Here is a 19,668-nt window from a genome sequence, read left to right on the forward strand (position 1 = left end):
GAGTTGTCTGACTGTAAAGGGATAAAATCAACTTTAGAAATGAGAATGTGAAAAGCTGAGCATTGCGAATACCCATCTCCAGCATGAGGTAGATGTCCAGAACCGCACATATCAGCAATTGGTACCGGAGACACAGGAGCTAAAAGCCAGCAGTACAAGGGTTAAACCTTCTACTTGGCAGACTACAAATGTCATTGAACCCTTTAGCAGCTCACACCCAGACCATTCTATGAGGCCTAAAATTGTAATCCCATTAAAATCAGAGGCTTCAGAATCTGAGAGTAACTACAGTGACCCCCCAGATGAGGATGAAATGCCTTCCAGTAGGGAACATTATCTTCCTAAATTAAGACCCATCTCACTTCATAAACACCCCAAAAGTGAGAGAAAATCCCAGAGGCCTGTGTATGATACCACCAAAGTGATACCATTCCTAACAGAAACTGTGGGCCTCTTTACTAAGAAAGGATCCCTTCTATAATTGATCACACAGAAACCTACGAGGAGGCGATGATGACCCGAAGTTTGAATTCTGACAAACAGAAAACTGAATTTGTCCCATGGGTGTCTCAGCCAAAGCACAGGAATTTCTTGACTTGCCTCAGAGACACGGGTGTAATAAGATGGTCTGAAGTGGTATCAGAAATAAAAGCAGAATTTGGTCCCTACCGCTCAGCTACTGCTGATAAAAGAGACATTTTGACTTTAAAATGTCGGCCAAATCAAAGTCCCCGAGAGTTTTTGTCAGTTCTCAAGAATGCCTACAGCCTGGCTGAAAAAGATCCTGATTATGACAGCCCTGAATGTGTCCAATTGTTTTATGATGCTTTGCCAAATAAAAAAGAAATGATTTTGGCCCGAGATTACAATCCCAGAAAAACTCTGGATTGGCTACTGACAGAGAGGACCGCCCTCTACGCTGGATTACAGCATGGGGAAGAGTCTCAGGGCAGGAGATTTACAAAGTAACAGATAAATTTTAGAGGTTCAAATATAAATTACTGTATCACCCAATATATGGCTTCCATCCAGTAGCCAAAAAACATGCAGACCAAAAAAGGATTTGTGAAAAGAGATTCACAGGAAAGTGGCTACATTATGAACAGAATGCGATACTCAGAAAAATTTCCAAAAATTATGCTTTATTACACATTAATGATTGACATACGGGCAATCGCCCTGGTTTACCATCACCCCAGTATGAGACAATACACACAGACCTAAAACCATTAAAATCACACCAAGACCGGTCTAGATATATGTGCTGCAAAGGCTGTGACCACCATAGTCTAAAGCACTTGCAGCACTGGCACATACGTTACACTCCCTGTAGGAGGTGTATTCAAAAAATTATACCATAGGTATGTAATATCACATGCTATATATATATATATATAAGAGCACATATTGTTACCATATAGGTTACACTCCCTGAAGGAGATTTTTCCACATATTGTACCATAGGTATATAATATCACATGCAAGCAAAAAAGACAGATACAGTTACCATCTGGAGAGAAGCATAACCCTAAGCCTATATAAGGCAATGTGGGTAAAACATTGAATGAAAAAGGGGAAATATCCCCAATGATATAGTAATGGATTCATGCAGTACAACCCTATAGAGGCACAAGTGGTTGGGGCCCATTTATCTGTAATACACATGAATAGTTACAAGGATTCTTATAGGTGAAAGAGTCCCTGTTGTTGTCTTGATGGAGAAATAGATGCAAATAGCAGAGGCCTGCTTTATATGGTTTCTTCACCACAACATGTGGACTGCAAACCACTTTAATGTTAGAAACAAGATGAGGCCCAGTAAGTCTTCCGCCTGTTGTAATATATGTAGTATGACTTGTATCTATATAAAGCACCATAATGTCCCCATCCTGTAATAAGACAAAGGATAAAGGATAGTCACTTTATGAGCTCTCACTCTATTGTATGTGTAATATAAATCGCAAGAAGCCTTTTTCGTTAGTCCTGTAACAGTCCACTCACCACCTGTGCAATGGGTAGTAGAGAAAAGAGATATCCTTTATAGGTACTGCCGTGTTGATCCAAGGAACTACCGCTTACATCAGCCGACATTTCGCGGGTTCTGACCTCTCCATGGCGCCTGTACAGCTTTTGCATAACTCATGGCATGTGAAAATGGCTGCCTCCTTGTAGGTCGGCGTGCATATCGCCAATGCGCATGACCGGAAGTGACGTATCTGACGTATGACGTCAACGCGTTTTGCCGATGGGCGTATCTCACTCAGCTTCGTCAGGACCAATGAAACTCCTGTATTTCAGCTTCCTATTTATAGTGGGTTTGAACCCACCCACTCATGCAAATTATTATCTTGCAGCTATTCTCAATGGGAAGAAAAGGCTAATTATTTAGCACAGCAGCTGGTCATTACTTAAATTTAAAAGAACAGGCTATTGGATATATCAAAGAGAGGAAAGGCTTGGCAATTCTATTAGTATTTAAGGAGATAAAAAATTACCGCAAACTCACCAGAAGATGGCGATATTAATAAGGAAATCCCTAGATATGGCTATTTAACCAATGATAGCTAAAGATCACAATAATAATTACCACAAAACCACCAGAAGATGGCGATGTTAATTAGAAAATCCCTATATAGGGTTATTTCACCAAATATACCTGGAAATTACGATGAACATTTATTAATATACAGCTATTCCCAATAGAAAGGAGGCTAATTAGCTCAACAGCTGATTTTTTATCGCATTTAAATTCAAATTCAAACCAAAAGACAGTTGAACACCTCCGCAGAAGGAAAGGCTTATCATGTTACTTTAACATGTTATTTTAAAATTAATGGAGATAGAGAATTACCGCAGGTTCACCATGAAATGGCAATATTAAATAAAAAATCCGTGTAAAGCTATTTATCCAGAAATACCTGGAGATCACACTCTACATTTAACCCCTTTGGATACAGTGTATCAAGTTTATATATCCAATATTTTTCCTTTCTTAATAATTCTTTATCAAAATCACCTCTCCTTTGGGGAAAATGTAATGCATAGAAACCTTTTACTTTTGTACCATCCAATTTACTTCCTAATTTTTTGAATACACCTCCTACAGGGAGTGTAACCAATGTGCAATTGCTGCAAATGCTTTAGACTATGGTGGTCACAGCCCTTGCAGCACATATATCTAGACCGGTCTTGGTGTGATTTTAATGGTTTTAGGTCTGTGTGTATTGTCTCATACTGAGGGTGATGGTAAACCAGGGCGATTGCCCGTATGTCAATCATTAATGTGTAATAAAGCATAATTTTTGGAAATTTTTCTGAGTATCGCATTCTGTTCATAATGTAGCCACTTTCCTGTGAATCTCTTTTCACAAATCCTTTTTTGGTCAGGAGATTTACAAAGCCCACAGAAAACATAGCTGAGACTCAGATTAAAAAGGATCCCAGAAAGTTTGAATCCCCAAAAAGGAGTTATGCTGAAGTTGTTGAAGCTCCAGACCTCTCAGTCAGAAGAAGTCTAAACCCAATCTGGATTTCAAGAAGGTCCCCGTCACTGACAACTCAGACAAAAAGCATCAATTTACTAAGCGACAGGAGAAATCAGGGAGGTTATTACCGGAATTACAGGTCCAACCAGAAAAAGGTCCAATCTGGTTCTGAAACAGAAAGTTCTGTCAGATCCCAGACATCCAATTCCAAAACTCCAAACCCAAAAGTCCATTGGAAAAGTAGAAGTAATCTATATGAAGCCTGGAGCAGATGCAGGTCAGTTCAGTGTATTAGCAGAACAAATGGGGAAATAACCAATTTCTTCACTGCTAACACTAAGAATCCTTTTTTAGGGAATCCCAATCCTGCAGAAAATCGTCCTCAGTAGGAAGCAGGAATGAACAGGTTAAAGCATCAAACAATGATAATGCCTGTAATGTCCCGATAAACAAGAGAGCACAAATGAAGCCAAGTGTCTGTATGTCTGAGAAGGATTGAACCTGTCCTATGCCAAAAGGTAAGGGGGGGCAGAATGTTTGTGTTTCTGTATTACAGCCCACAGAATCCTCCACAATGAAAACGTGACAAGCCGTCCAAGGAGCTTCCATGTGAAGAAGAAGGGGGGGTCAGCGGATGAGACAAAGCATAAAGACACCTTCACTTCTCACCCAAGGTACCTCTGCCCATTACAGGACATTGACAAAAGGTATTCCATTGAAGTGGAATGACATCATCATTTACCAAAGATCATGGCTTTATTAGACACGGGGAGCCAAGCAACTATTAGAACTCAGAAAGATTTCCAACAAATCCAAGACTTCTCTTCAGGGAAATATAAAGGTGAAAAGTTTCCCAGCAAAACCTGTGAGTGTATCCGGTACAGCCATGAAGGTATCAGGTACGGCTTGGCTACATTTCATAGTGGGGAATAGAAGAATCTGCCATCCCACACTGCTAGTTGGTTTGCCCTATGACCCCTAATTATTGCTATAGATCTCCTTCAGAGATGAAACCCTGTCATTGATTTTATCAGTGAGGTTATATGGTCACAGGTCAATGTGCCAATTAATTATGAGCACTCCCAATCCTATCACAATCCGTGTAACTGCCACGTGATGGAGGAAAGACCGGACTCTATTGAGGTCCATTTCAGGAACAGCCAAATTCCAGATGTTTCCTTCTTACAGGCAACACCTACCTCCACCTTATGTGGACAGGAGGAGAACACCATATGTGTGTCCCCTGAAAGAGTCAGAGATGTCTGCCTGGAAGGGGACGTTCTATTCACCTCCATAGAGAAGATACTGACTCTACTGGGTTCAGTAATCATACACAATTCCTAGCAAGGATTGGAAAGGTGAATGAGGATGTGTTCTTTCCCTTCAAAGTCAATGACCTGGGAAGAACTAAAAAGGCTAAACTGGCTTTACGCCGGGAAATAGTTACATTAGTAGAGATCTACTAAAACAAATGTCTAATCCTAAAGTAGTCAGGTATCCTAACCCTCAGGATAACTGGATCCATGATCTGGATAATGACTCCAAAAGTCATAATATTATTGCCAAACGCATGTTATCCATTTCAGTTGGGGGTAAAACGGCCAATCATTTATTCCTGGTAATCAATGAGCCCCGGTATCAGATTTACATTGGCAACGATGTAGTGCATCGCTTTGCCATACACTCGGATCTGGTGAATTCCACATTGTGGACCAGATTAAAGGGGATCTATGTAAATGTATAGATGAACATGAAGCCCTTAAATCATCCCAGATAGTGCCATATGCAGGAAACATATTAGTACCACATGATGTACCTATACAGGTACAAAAAGGACAAAAAGAATCCGGATGCATTTATATGTCTCTCAAATAAGATGCAACAATCAGGAATTTTGGTAAATCCTACACCAATGGTGAATATCCAGCCATTGAAAACCCAAATAATTATTAATAATGGAGCCCCAAATGAAATCTCTTTGCCCAAAAACACTATAATTGGTTTGGCTTTAGATTCCTATTCTTGCACCTTTGGGGTTCATAATACAAGTATTGGCCTTATTCCTGAACAATTCCTTACCGAGGAACAGATAGCTGAGCAAACATTTCATTCTTCTCCTGAAGGATTGTTCACCATTCGCTCAATGTATGCTTTCCATGCTGAGATAGGTACTTGTAAGGTGGAGGAATCCCCTCTTATATTTAATCCTCCTCTTAATGAACAAAGGAATATCATGACCTCACTGACAGGCTTGAGGAAGACGATGAAAATGTAAATATCCTTCACTGATGGCTGCTCTAATGACCCAGAGCACCAACGGCTAAATGAAGTCCTTATGGGATTCCAGGATATGTTTGTAAAGATTCTTATGACTGGTGTTACAGACATTCACATAGCCGGGATCCAGACTGATCCTGATGTACCTCCCGTCTATATCAAGCAATATGGACTTCCTCTAGCGGGTTACGATTCGTTGTCAGAAATCATAAGGAACCTTACAGAGAGGTATGATAAGACCGGTGCACAGTTCTTATAATAATCCTGTCTTAGGGATCCTTAAACCAAATGGTCAATGGTGTCTGTGTGCCGACTTCACACAGCTCAACAAATGTGTATATATGTCCGGCTGACCCGTCCCATATATTGACCAATGCTTGGTACAGATGCAGGGAGCCGAGATCTTTACTGCGCTGGATTGTGCCCAAGGTTATTGGACAGTCAGGATAAGTCCTGGAGACCAATGCAGACTGGCCTTCACCTTGGATAAAGAACAATATACCTGGACCCGTATGTCTTTAGGTTACATAAACTCAGGCCATGAATTTGCTGGTTCTTACATAAGGCCATGCCTGATGCTGCAGAGAGAGGAAATGTAACATATGTGGATGATATTTTACTGAAAAGTACTTCTGTTGAAACGCATATCCAAAACATGAGACGGGCTAAATCAGCTGAGAGAGGCAGGTGTTACAATGTCATCACAGAAAGCCCGATGGTGCCGTACCAAAGTCACCTTCCTTGGACATGAAGTGACCTCTGAAGGCCTAAATCCACAAAAGAAGAAAGTGGAGGCCGTGATGAAGTGTAAAACACCTCCCAACATCAGTGACGTGAGATCATTTGTGGGTGTGATGAATTACTCACGAACGTTTATTGATGACTAGGCAGAAATCAGGAAACCTTTATTGACATTACTAAAGAAGAATATACCATGGACATGGGGGGGGCTCAGGAGCGAGCCATGATGAGCTGACAAGGAAACTCACCCAAGCCCCGTGCCTGGCTTATCCAGAAGGAGGAAAACCCTTCTATCTGGAAACTGGATTCACAAACCTCAGTATCAATGCTGTACTGGATCAAATACAAGACAATCTGAACAAATCATTGCCTATGCCAGTAATTCCGTCACCTGTACAAATCCAATGACTGTGAGAAAGCATTACTAGCCCCAGTCTGGGCCCTTCAAAACTTGACTCATACTAGACTCATACACTTTACCAACCAATCAGTGACTGCTGCCCCTCTCTGCCAATCCCTTCACTGACTTCCACTAACCCAACATATAAGATTCAAAATACTAACCACAACTTACAAAGCCATCCACAACACTGCCCCGGCTACATCACCAACCTCATCTGCAGATATCGTCCATATCGCCTGCTCCGCTCCTCCCAAGATATCTTCCTCTCTAGCTCCCCCATCACCTCCTCCCATACTCACCTCCAGGACTTCTCCTGAGCCTCTCCCATCCTCTGGAAATCCCTACCACAGCATGTCCGGTCAGCCCCCACCCTGTCTGCCTTTAGGCGATCTTTGAAAACTCACTTCTTCAGGAAAACCTACCCCACCCCCACCTAAGAACTGTACTTGAATCACCTCCACCAGATCATCCCCCGCAGCCATCACCTTTTGTATCCCCTCCCTCTTCCTTCAGATTGTAAACTCCACGGGCCGGGCCCTCCTATTCCTTCTGTACTGAAATGTATTGTAATTGTACCGCCCCCCTTATATTGTACAGCGCTGCGCAGACTGTTGGTGCCATAAATCCTGTATAATAATAATAAACACATAGAAGACCCTGTAACACCCTATATTGGAGGAAGACTACGCCCAAAAAGAAGAACACCAATTATTAGTGACATCCGAATCTCAATTCAGTATTAGAGATGGATTACTGATAAGAACATCCAAAAATGGTGTCCAACAATGGGGGGTCCCCACTATATGTAGAGGACTCAGGTTACAACATCTCATTACACAGAGCATTGAGGTCGGCTTGTAAGTTGGAGACATCCTGTAAGGACGTTATTCCCCGGCACAGCTTGGTGTCATCTGCAAAGACTGGAATGGGATTTATAATCTCACACCCCATATTGTTTATATATATTAATAAGTAAGGGTCCCAACACTGAACCCTGGGGTACCCCACTAATAACACTGAACCTTGGGGTACCCCACTAATAACACTGAAACTTGGGGTACCCATCTAATAACACTGAACCCTGGGGTACCCCACTACTAACACTAAACCCTGGGGTACACCACTAATAACACTGAACCTTGGGGAACCCCACTAATAACACTGACACTTGGGGTACCCCACTAATAACACTGACACTTGGGGTACCCATCTAATAACACTGAACCCTGGGGTACCCCACTAACACTAAACCCTGCGGTACACCACTAATAACACTGAACCTTGGGGTACCCCACTAACACTGAACCTTGGGGTACACCACTAATAACACTGAACTTTGGGGTACCCCACTGACACTGAACCTTGGGGTACCCCACTTATAACACTGAGCCTTGGGGTACCCCACTAATAACACTGAACCTTGGGGAACCCCACTAATAACACTGAACTTTGGGGTACCCCACTAATAACACTGAACTTTAGGGTATCCCACTAATAACACTGAACCTTGGGTTACCCCACTAATAACACTGAACCTTGGGGTACCCCTCTGATATGAACCCTGGGGTACCCACTAATAACACTGAACCTTGGGGTACACCACTGACACCTCCAGATCATTCAGAGTATGAATCATTAACCACTACTCTCTGAATTCAATCTGTTAGCCAGTTTTCTATCCATTTACATTCAGATTTTTCCAGCCCATAGACTTTACCTTACACATTAGCTGTGTGGGGAACTGTGTCATTGCTTTTGCAAAATCCAAGTATACCACGTCCACCGCCACCCCTCTGTCCAAGTATACCACGTCCACCGCCACCCCTCTGTCCAAGTATACCATGTCCACCACCACCCCTCTGTCCAAGTGTACCACGTCCACCGCCACCCCTCTGTCCAAGTATACCACGTCCACCGCCACCCCTCTGTCCAAGTATACCACGTCCACCGCCACCCCTCTGTCCAAGTATACCACGTCCACCACCACCCCTCTGTCCAAGTATACCACGTCCACCACCTCCCCTCTGTCCAAGTATACCAGGTCCACCGCCACCCCTCTGTCCAAGTATACCACGTCCACCACCACCCCTCTGTCCAAGTATACCACATCCACAGCCTCCCCTCTGTCCAAGTATACCACGTCCACTGACCACCCCTCTGTCCAAGTATACCACGTCCACTGACCACCCCTCTGTCCAAGTATACCACGTCCACTGACCACCCCTCTGTCCAAGTATACCACGTCCACCACCACCCTTCTGTCCAAGTATACCACGTCCACCACCACCCCTCTGTCCAAGTATACCACATCCACCGCCACCCCTCTGTCCACGTATACCACAGCTACTCCTCTGTGCAAAGTTTTGCTCACCTCCTCATAAAAAGAAATCAAATTTGTGTGACAACTTCTGTCTTTGATGAATCCATGTTGTCTGTTGCTTAAAATATTTGTTTCCAGCAAGAACTCCTCTCTGTGGTCTTTTATTAAACTCTCCAGTATCTTCCCAACTATAGAAGTTCTACTAACAGCTCTATAATTACTGGGGAAAGATTTTGTCCCCTTTATAAATATTGGCCCCACATTGGCCTTACACCAATCCAGTGGTACTATGCCAGTCATTAAAGAGTCCCTAACAATGAGAAACAATGGCTGTGAGATGACAGAGCTGAATTCTTTAAGGCCCCGTGGGTGTCTGCCATCCGGTCCACGGGCTTTATTCACCTTTATTCTGTACAAATATTTCTGGATCATATCAATTGTGAGCCAATGTGGATCATCTGGGGGGTGTCAGTACCACCCCCCATTATGGACAAGAGCCCCCCATATTCCTTTGTATACAGAGCTGAAGAAGGGATTTCATACATTGTCCTTCTCTTTGTCCCCAGTCACCCCCTCTAGATGGTTCTGTAAAGGGCCTACATGCTGGGACCGGACCTTTCTACTATTCATAGATTGGAGGAATGTTTTGGGGTCGTCCTGATATCTTTCTGTTGTTTGTTTTCAGTTTTTGCTCCTTTATTTCCTTTTTGCATCTTCTGTTCTATTCTTTGTAATGTGTAAACGATGATCGCGTTCCTTCATTGTTATATTTAATAAAAGCTCTTTTCTTATTATCTATCGCTTTTGTAACTTTGGCCGTAAGCCACATAGGTTGGATTTGTAGCCTTTTATACTTGTTGCCCATGGGAATATATTTTGCAGTGTGGTCACATACAGCCTTTATGAAGAACTCTCATTTCTGTGTTGTGTTCATCGATGCCAATATTCCCTCCCAGTCTAAGGCTTGGAGAGCAGCTCTCAGCACTGGAAAATTAGCTCTCTTAAAGTTGAGCGTTTTTATTTTTCCCATATGTGCTCGCTGCTTACAGCTAACAATAAATGAAATCATGTTATGGTCACGGATACCCAGATGTTCTTTTATATGGACATTCGTAATAAGCTCTGCATGGTTGGAGATGACCAGGTCCAGCAGAGCATCATTCCTAGCTGGGGCCTCTATGAACTGCACCATAAAAAAGTCCTGTAGTAGGTTTAAATACTTTTGATTTTTAACTGTTCCTGCAGAACCATTACTCCAGTCACTTTCCGGGTAGTTACCATCCCCCAATATTATCACTGTCCCAGCCCTTTCCATCTGTGGGAGGAGCTGAGTCTCCACCTCCTCATTAACACTGGGAGGCCTATAACAAACTCCAATGATGACCTTTGTAGTACCTCCCCCCATGTGCAGTTCCACCCATAATACTTCAGCCTCATCACACTCTCCATCAACTAGGTCCTCTTTCACACTCGCTCTGAGATCACTTCTCACATAGAGACAGACACCACCACCTTTCCTATTTTCCCCGTCTCTCCGAAAGAGAACCTAGCCAGGAATATGAATGGCCCAGTCATGTGAGGAATGAAGCCAAGATTCAGCAATACCAATTCAATCCTAGTTCTCTTCATGCACCAAACCTTCCAACTCACCTAATGTGCTGGGCACACTTCTGGCATTGGTGAACAAACACTTCATTCACCGACACCTTGTTCATTCACTGCCACCTTGTTCATTCACTGACACCTTGTCCATTCACCAACACCTTGTCCATTCACTGACACCTTGTTCACACGGATTTTGTGTATTTTTTATTTTCATACAAATGGTACCAATTCCACTGGTTGTTTGTAACAGGGGAACTGTCTTTCCATCTGCCATAGTCCTCCCCCCATCTTTCCCCATTCCACCCCCCAATAAGTACTGACCCCTGTCTGATCTGTCTACCCCGTTATAATCAAATTCTCTCTCCCCCTCCATCCTAGTTTATATACTCCTCCAGCCTTCCTATTAACCCCTCCCCCAGCACAGCAGACCCCCTTCCATTTAGGTGCAAACCATCTCTAGCATATAGGCTGCACCCCAATGAGAAGTCAGCCCAGTGCTCTAGGTCAGGACTCCATTTTTATTCTTCTCCTGCCATCAATGGCCAACCCGGTCCCACACTTCATCCATGTCTTTCAATTCATGTCAAGGTACACAGTTGGATGTAATTCATTAATATTTGGAAGTAATTGCTGGCTTGTATTTCTCCCCATTATTGTGGATTAGATCATTGTACTGTTATCTTGTATTGTTTATTATTTATCATCACCTATTATATTTCATCCCCATTTTGTACTGATTTATATTATTAATAAATATATATTTTTGCACATTATTGCTTTTTATTTTGTCTTCCAATTATCACAAATACAGAACTGGGATGTCGGTTACTTTGTGAGAATTAGTAGGGAATCTCCTTCATTCCAGATCCCGCCTGTTTCCATGAATTGTATACGGATTATTTCCTCACAGATAAAGTTCTGACAATTTGTACCGTTCTGGTGTTTTTGATCCTCAGAAATGAGATCTGCCGTCATCAGACATGATGGATTTTCAGACATCTATCCCATAGTTTGTAGACTCTATAACTCTCCTACACACTGAATCATAGACACTGATTGGGGTTATTGTACCCAAGAAATGGCGCAGAATACACCTTTGTCTACATTTATAAGGAAAGACTATTTATTTGTAAAAACAAGAAACAAGAAAAATGGTAAAAAGTGGTGTTTAAATATCACCAAAATAAATATCTATTTGTGTGAAAAAAATGATAAAAATATAATTTGGGTACAATGTTGCATGACTGTGTAATTGTCATTCAATGTGTGAGAGCGCTGATAGTTACCAGTCGGCCTGGGCAGGAAGGGGGGGAAGTGTCCGGTATACAGGAGGAAGAACTATTTATTTTTAAACAGACCTCTAAGTGTTTGTGAAATCTCCCACCACAAAATGTACTCAGCCAATCACAGGGAAGGACTCCATTTTTATTTTTCTCCTTCCATCAATAGCCAACCCGGTCCCACACTTCATCCGTGTCTTTGGGGACCTCTGATCTCCTTATGAACTGTTTCTTCCATGATGAAGATCAGCCATGGAGTATATCTGAGGTGTATATCAGGGTGTGCTTCTTCCCCACATGAGAGCTGGGATGTCCAGCAACATTCATCTAGAAGACATTTCCCGCACTCAAGGCACTAATACACCTCCAGGGTTGTGTGGGACCCCTGATGTACAGGAAGACAGGACTTCAGTGAGGAACATTTCCCTCACTCAGGAGAGGAAAGTGGCTTTTCCCAATTGTGAGATCTCTGATGTGTGTAAAGATTGGATCTATGTGAAAAACTTTTCCCACACTCAGGACAGGAATATGGCTTTTCCCCCGTGTGTGATCTCTGATGTATGTGAAGATTGGATATCTGTGAAAAACATTTTCCACACTCAGAACAGGAATATGGCATCACCCCCGTGTGAGATCTCTGATGTATGGAGAGATGGGACTTCCGTGAAAAACATTTCCCGCACTCAAGACAGGAATACGGCTTCTCCCCCGTGTGTGATCTCTGATGTCTGGAAAGACTGGACTTCACTGAAAAACATTTCCCGCACTCAGGGCAGAAATATGGCTTCTCCCCAAAATGAGACCTCTGATGTTTATAAAGATTGGATATTTGTGAAAAACATTTTCCACACTCAGAACAGGAATATGGCATCACCCCCGTGTGAGATCTCTGATGTGTGGAAAGATGGGACTTCAATGAAAAACATTTCCCACACTCAGGACAGGAATACGGCTTCTCCCCCGTGTGTGATCTCTGATGTCTGGAAAGACTGAACTTCACTGAAAAACATTTCCCACACTCAGTACAGGAGAAGCTCTTCTCTGTTGGAAGGCCGGCCCGGTCCCGCACAGTCTGAGGTTCCTCAGGATACGAGGAATCCGATGGTCCATCTACACTGGGTGGTGCCGGATGGACATTGGAGGGAGCTGGGTTTTCTCCTGGACTATACTGTGTGATGTCCTCATCTTCTACCTTCCAGTCTGGAGACAAAGTGAGACAATCCTCGGAGGTTTTCCTCATCTCCCGGCCATGGACTAAAATACAAAGACAAAGAGGATTACTAGACAGGAGCTGATTGGTTCCCCAAACCAGGACTCCGCCCATATCAGGCAGCTTGGGCTCTGAGGAGCTTACAATTCCACCCTCAAGGGAACTAGGAAATGGCTCCTCTGATCTCCTACCAGGTCATTTCTTTATTCATGGACCTTAGTCAGAGAGTGAGGAAACAACCAGAACTGTCTTTTATAGGAGGGACAGTGATGAGGGGATTATAGGACGAGGGTCCCCACCCCCTCTATCACTCATCGCCATCTTCCCAACACAAGAAGTACATAGTGTGGGGGTCAGCAATATGTAATATACAATATAAATGTTATAGTATAAGGGTCAGGACTCATAATATTGTATTCAGTAATCAGTGGAAGATTAAATGTCTACACGAGACAAGTTGCAGAGATCTCACACCGCTGCCTCCCATCTCCTGAGACTGCACTCAGAGTAAGTATCTCTGGGAGAATTGTTCTGTCAGAGATCTTGCTAGACCCGGTCATGGGACAGAAGACCCAAATCACATGCCCCCGGTGCTTAGGTCTAGTAATGTCTATTGTGAAAATGAAAATTTTGCTGCCAGCTGAACCCCAGAACCTCCATAAATCCAGTCTAGATACATAAATTGTGTCTGCAGCACAGAGAAGGAAGATTATCCGAGAGAAATCCAGGAATACAGGACGGGGAACACAGCTCAGGAAAGTGACCAGGGGATTACAGGCTGATATCACCCAGTCCCCGCCCTACTCTGGACCAATCAGTGAGCAGTATGGGTGGAGGAATGGATTTAGTGTTCATGACCCACCTGTGCTGATCTCTGTAGGAGTGTCCTCCTCTATAAATGTCCCCGTTATTCCATCCTCCTCCATAGACTGCTGATCATCCCTCACATACGCCTCTTCTTCTTCTGCTTTACCCTCAACTTTTATATCTATCAGATCTTCAACCTAAACCAAGAGAAAATATCATCTGTAAGACATAAGCTTTAATATTGTTACATCACATAAAAAATCCACACATTGTCTCTATGAATCCATGCTCTAGATGCTTCATCCCACCAACCTTGTAATGGTAAGGGATGGTGTGACCTTCCTGTGTGGAATCCCGGGAATACAGAGGACGGGGACATCTCTCTGGTGGGTTCCTGGTATTAGGTGGCTCCATCATATCCTTGTGTCCTTCTGAAAACTCCTCCATCACTCCATACTCCTCATCCTCCTCTTTATACTCTTCTTTAACATCAATATTATCATCCCAGAGGATTCCACTCTGAAAGATATAATAAAACATTCATTGTAACAAACATGCTGTGTATAAATCACAACTACCAATAATTGTCATCATCTACCTGATGATGGTGAGGGATGGTGTGACCTTCCTGTGTGGAATCCCGGGAATACAGAGGACGGGGACATCTCTCTGGTGGGTTCCCATGACTGGATCCATCTGTAGGAAACACACACACTGACTGAATCCATTGTTTCTATGTGTTTATCAGATGATGGGGGATCTAGGTGGATCCTCCGTACTGCTCTCTCCTTTACAATAAAGTCTCCTCTTACCCGGTGATGTGAGGGGCGGCTGATTGTCCATCATGACGTCCTTGTAGAGATCCTTGTGTCCTTCTAAATACTCCCACTCCTCCATGGAGAAATAGACAGTGACACCCTGACACCTTATAGGAACCTGACACACACAATGATACAGTCACCATCCAGACACATCCCTTGTCTGTTACTGGAGAATGTCCCAAAATTCCCGGCACCGCTCACCTCTCCTGTCAGCAGCTCAGTGATCTCTCTGGTGACTTCTAGAATCTTCTTCTTCTTTCTCTCTTCTATCAGGGAGGGAGGTGGAGGCAATGTGATGTCATATGATCTCCAGACTTCACAGGAGGAAAACTCTACATCTGAACACAAATAGTCACATCAAATGATATTCCCAGAATCCTCCTCACCTCTCCATTCAGGTCTCCATTTTATTAAAGCCCCACTTCAGGCTGAGGTATAATTCCCCCCACAGGACCCCCACACTACGCAGGGTATAGGCTTGTTGCAGCATTCTGATGTCATTACATACAACGCAGGACCAACAGTCCCACTTTACATGTGAGGATACCAAGGGACCCCACATCCTAAGAGCATCAGAAAAATGTCAGATGGAGGGACATTGGGAGGAGGAGCTGTGAGGTCAGTGTGATGTCATAGGATTCTCTGACTCTGGATGGAGGGACATTGGGAGGAGGGGCTGTGAGGTCAGTGTGATGTCATAGGATTCTCTGACTCTGGATGGAGGGACATTGGGAGGAGGGGCTGTTTGGTCAGTGTGATGTCATAGGATTCTCTGACTCTGGATGGAGGGACATTGGGAGGAGGTGCTGTGAGGTCAGTGTGATGTCATAGGATTCTCTGACTCTGGATGGAGGGACATTGGGGGGAGGAGCTGTGAGGTCATTGTGATGTCATAGGACATATAGACTCTGGATGGAGGGACATTGGGAGGAGGAGCTGTGAGGTCAGTGTGATGACTTAGGACTCTCTGACTCTGGATGGAGGACATTGGAAGGAGGAGCTGTGAGGTCAGTGTGATGTCATAGGATTCTGACTCTGGATGGAGGGACATTGGGAGGAGGAGCTGTGAGGTCAGTGTGTTGTCATAGGATTCTCTGACTCTGGATGGAGGGACATTGGGAGGAGGAGCTGTGAGGTCATTGTGATGTCATAGGACATATAGACTCTGGATGGAGAGACATTGGGGGGAGGAGCTGTGAGGTCAGTGTGATATCTTAGGACTCTCTGACTCTGGATGGAGGGACATTGGGAGGAGGAGCTGTGGGGCGCTCTGTGAGGTTTCTGTACATTACACCCAAGTGCACCCCACTTCTCCAAACGTGAAAGATGACCTGTGTCTTTGGGCTTTGCCAGGACACATCATATTTCTCAGATCTCTGTGATCTCCGGAGACTTTATTGATCACATTGTAGGATGAATATCTGAGACTGGGATCATTATGGAGAAATATGGTTTCAGGACTTTATTATTATACAGGATTTATATGGCGCCAACAGTTTGCTCAGCGCTTTACAATGTAATGGGAGAGAAAACAGCAACAATACAGTTCAATACAAGAAGGTTTGGAGGGTCCAGCTCCTTGGAGCTTACAATCTAAGAGGGAGGGACTAGTGGTACAAAAGGTAGTAACTGTGGGGGATGAACTGGTAGGAGGAGTAGAAGATTCCAGTATTAGCTGAGGGCAGGAGAGGCTTCCCTGAAGAGAGAGGTTTCCAGAGAGTGAATAAAAGTGAGCAGAGTAGGCGATAGCCTGATAAAATGGGGTAGAGAGTTCCAGAGGATGGGTGAAGCTCTGGAGAAGTCCTGGAGCTGAGCATGGGAGGAGGAGAAAAGGGAGCTAAAGAGCAGGAGGTCATGCGAGGAGTGGAGAGGACTGTTTGGGTGATATTTGGAGACAAGATCGGTGATATAATTTGGGGCAGAGTTATAAATGGCTTTATACGTTATTGTTAATGTTTTGAATTTTATCCGTTGGGCAATGGGAAGCCAGTGGAGGGATTGGCAGAGAGGGGTGGAGGACACTGAATGGAGGCCAGTGGAGGGATTGGCAGAGAGGGGTGGAGGACACAGAATGGAGGCCAGTGGAGGGATTGGCAGAGAGGGGTGGGAGGACACTGAGAACAGTTAGTAAGGTGGATGAGTCTGGCAGCAGCGTTCATGATAGACTGAAGAGGGGATAGCCTGCGATGAGATCGGCCAATGAGGAGGGAGTTACAATTGTCAAGGCGAGATATAACAAGGGAGGGAATAAGTTGCTTAGTGGTTTCTGAGGTTAGGAACGGGCGTATCTTGGAGATGTTGTGGAGGTGAAGTCTACAAGATTTGGACAGTGATTGGATTTGGGGCTGAAAAGACAGATGGGAGTCTAGGATTACACCTAGACCCTGGCATGAGGGGAGGGACTGATGGGTGTATTATTGCTCTTGATGGAGAAGTTGGGGGAGGGGGCACAGGCTGGAGGGAATACTAAGAGCTCAGTTTTGGAAATATTGAGTTTGAGGAAGTGGAGTGACATCCATGCTGATATGTCACTTAGTAGGTTAGTAATGTGAGAGGAGACTGAAGGGGTGAGGTGAGGAGGAGACTGAAGGGGCGAGGTGAGGAGGAGACTGAAGGGGTGAGGTGAGGAGTAGAAAGATAGATTTGTGTGTCATCAGCATAGAGATGCTACTTAAAGCCATGGGAGTTTATCAAGTGACTAAGGTAGGAGGTGTAGATGGAGAAGAGAAGGGGTCCAAGGACAGAACCTTGAGGGTCCCCTACAGAAAGAGGGAGTGGAGAGGGAGAGGGAGTTATAGGTAACGCTGAAGGAGCTCTGTGATAGGTAGGAGGAGAACCAGGAGAGAGCAGAGTCTCGGAGGCCAAGAGAGTGGAGTTTTTTGAGGAGGAGGGGATGGTCAATCGTATCAAAAGCCACAGAGAGGTCAAGTAGTAAGAGTACGGAGTAGTGGCCATTGGTTGGGATGAGTACGGTGTAGTGGCCATTGGTTGGGATGAGTACGGAGTAGTGGCCGTTGGTTGGGAGGAGTACGGAGTAGTGACCATTGGTTGGGATGAGTACGGAGTAGTGGCCGTTGGTTGGGATAAATACGGAGTAGTGGCCATTGGTTGGGATGAGTACGGAGTAGTGGCCGTTGGTTGGGATAAATACGGAGTAGAGGCCATTGGTTGGGATGAGTACGGAGTAGTGGCCATTGGTTGGGATTAGTACGGAGTAGTGGCCATTGGTTGGGATGAGTACGGAGTAGTGGCCATTGGTTGGGATGAGTACGGAGTAGTGGCCATTGGTTGGGATTAGTACGGAGTAGTGGCCATTGGTTGGGATTAGTACGGAGTAGTGGCCATTGGTTGGGATGAGTACGGAGTAGTGACCATTGGTTGGGATGAGTATGGAGTAGTGTTCATTGGTATTAGCAGTTAGTAGATCATTAGTGAGGTTTAGTAGGGCAGTTTCAGTGGAGTGTAGAGAGTGAAAGCCAGACTGTAAAGGGTGAAGAAGGTTGTTGTCAGTGAGGTGGGAGCTCAGGTGATTGTAGACTAAGCGTTCTAGGAGTTTAGAGGTAAATGGCAGCAGGGAGATGGGTCTTAAGTAGTTCAGGTTGGTGGGGTCCAGGGAGGGCTTTTTAACTATGGAAGTGATGTGCGCATGCTTTAGAGGGGAGGGGAAGGCACCAGTAGAGAGGGAGAGATTGAAGATGTGAGTGAGGGAGCATAGGATGGAAGAAGACGGTGACTGTAGTAGTTGTGAGGGGACAGGATCCAGGGGGCAGGTGGTGAGACGGGCTTCTGAGAAAACCTTAGTGACCTCTTCAGTAGTAGTGAGGTCAGAAGAGGAAAGTTTAGTATAAGGTATGCTAAGTGGGATGGATGTCTGTGCAGAGGAGATGTCCCTACAAATTGCATCAATCTTGTTTTTGAAATGATTTGTAATCTCATAAGCAGTGAGTGAGGTTCTGGGTGGAGGAGGAGATTCTGGGTGGAGGTGGAGGTGAAGGTGCTGGGTGGAGGTGGAGAAAGTAGAGAGTTAACAGTAGAGAAGAGATGACGAGGACTGGATGACAAGGTATTGATGAGAGTGACAAAGTAGGCTTGTTTGGTAACATGAAGGGAGGAATTGTATGTGAAGAAAGCAGATTTATATCGGGTGAATGCTTGCTGGGATTTAAACATACATAAAATAGTGAAGCGCTATATAAACCCAAATCCTAATCATAAATAAAAATTCATACTTAATTGTGCAAAATGTGTCAACATATTAGTGCTCAGTGGTAAAAATGACCCGCAAACGGGATAAACTATCCTTAATGTGACACCACTACACAAAGAATATATAGAAATAAATAAAGTTCAAGTGATATAAAGAAATATATATCGAATGCATTAACAATATATTTTACAAAACTAATAACCACTCAATATTAAATGACATAAGAATGTGAATCAATGCAAAAATAAAAATCTGTGAATATTCAAAATATAAAGTCCATGCAAGTGAAACTGTCAAAAGGTGATCTTCACTCTGGTGAAAAAAATCCTCAAATGAGGATCTGGTACACAGGAGGTTACTAGCCTTTGGCCCTGTGTGGTCAGTGTGTGGAGGTGAGCAGGCATTGCTGCCATCTGAGGATTTATTCACCAGAGTGAAGATCACCTTTTGACAGTTTCACTTGCATGGACTTTATATTTTGAATATTCATGGATGGTTTTTTTGCATTGATT

General features: G+C 44.0%; 1 protein-coding gene across 1 annotated transcript; it reads right to left on the reverse strand.

Annotated features, from left to right (window-relative positions):
* Window positions 1–1,797: 1,797 nt before the first annotated feature.
* Window positions 1,798–14,668, reverse strand: LOC149441241 (uncharacterized). The gene is made up of 3 exons (XM_089657613.1): window positions 14,441–14,668; window positions 14,184–14,325; window positions 1,798–1,889 (listed from the first exon to the last, which is right to left on the reverse strand). Exons 1-3 carry the CDS (start codon window positions 14,666–14,668, stop codon window positions 1,798–1,800), a joined length of 462 nt encoding a protein of 153 aa, XP_089513739.1.
* Between the last annotated feature and the right edge of the window lie 5,000 nt (window positions 14,669–19,668).

Source organism: Staurois parvus, unplaced genomic scaffold (genome assembly GCF_062004578.1).
Source record: "Staurois parvus isolate SC_StPar_1 unplaced genomic scaffold, SC_StPar_1.0 ptg001011l, whole genome shotgun sequence".
Lineage (NCBI taxonomy): Eukaryota > Metazoa > Chordata > Amphibia > Anura > Ranidae > Staurois > Staurois parvus.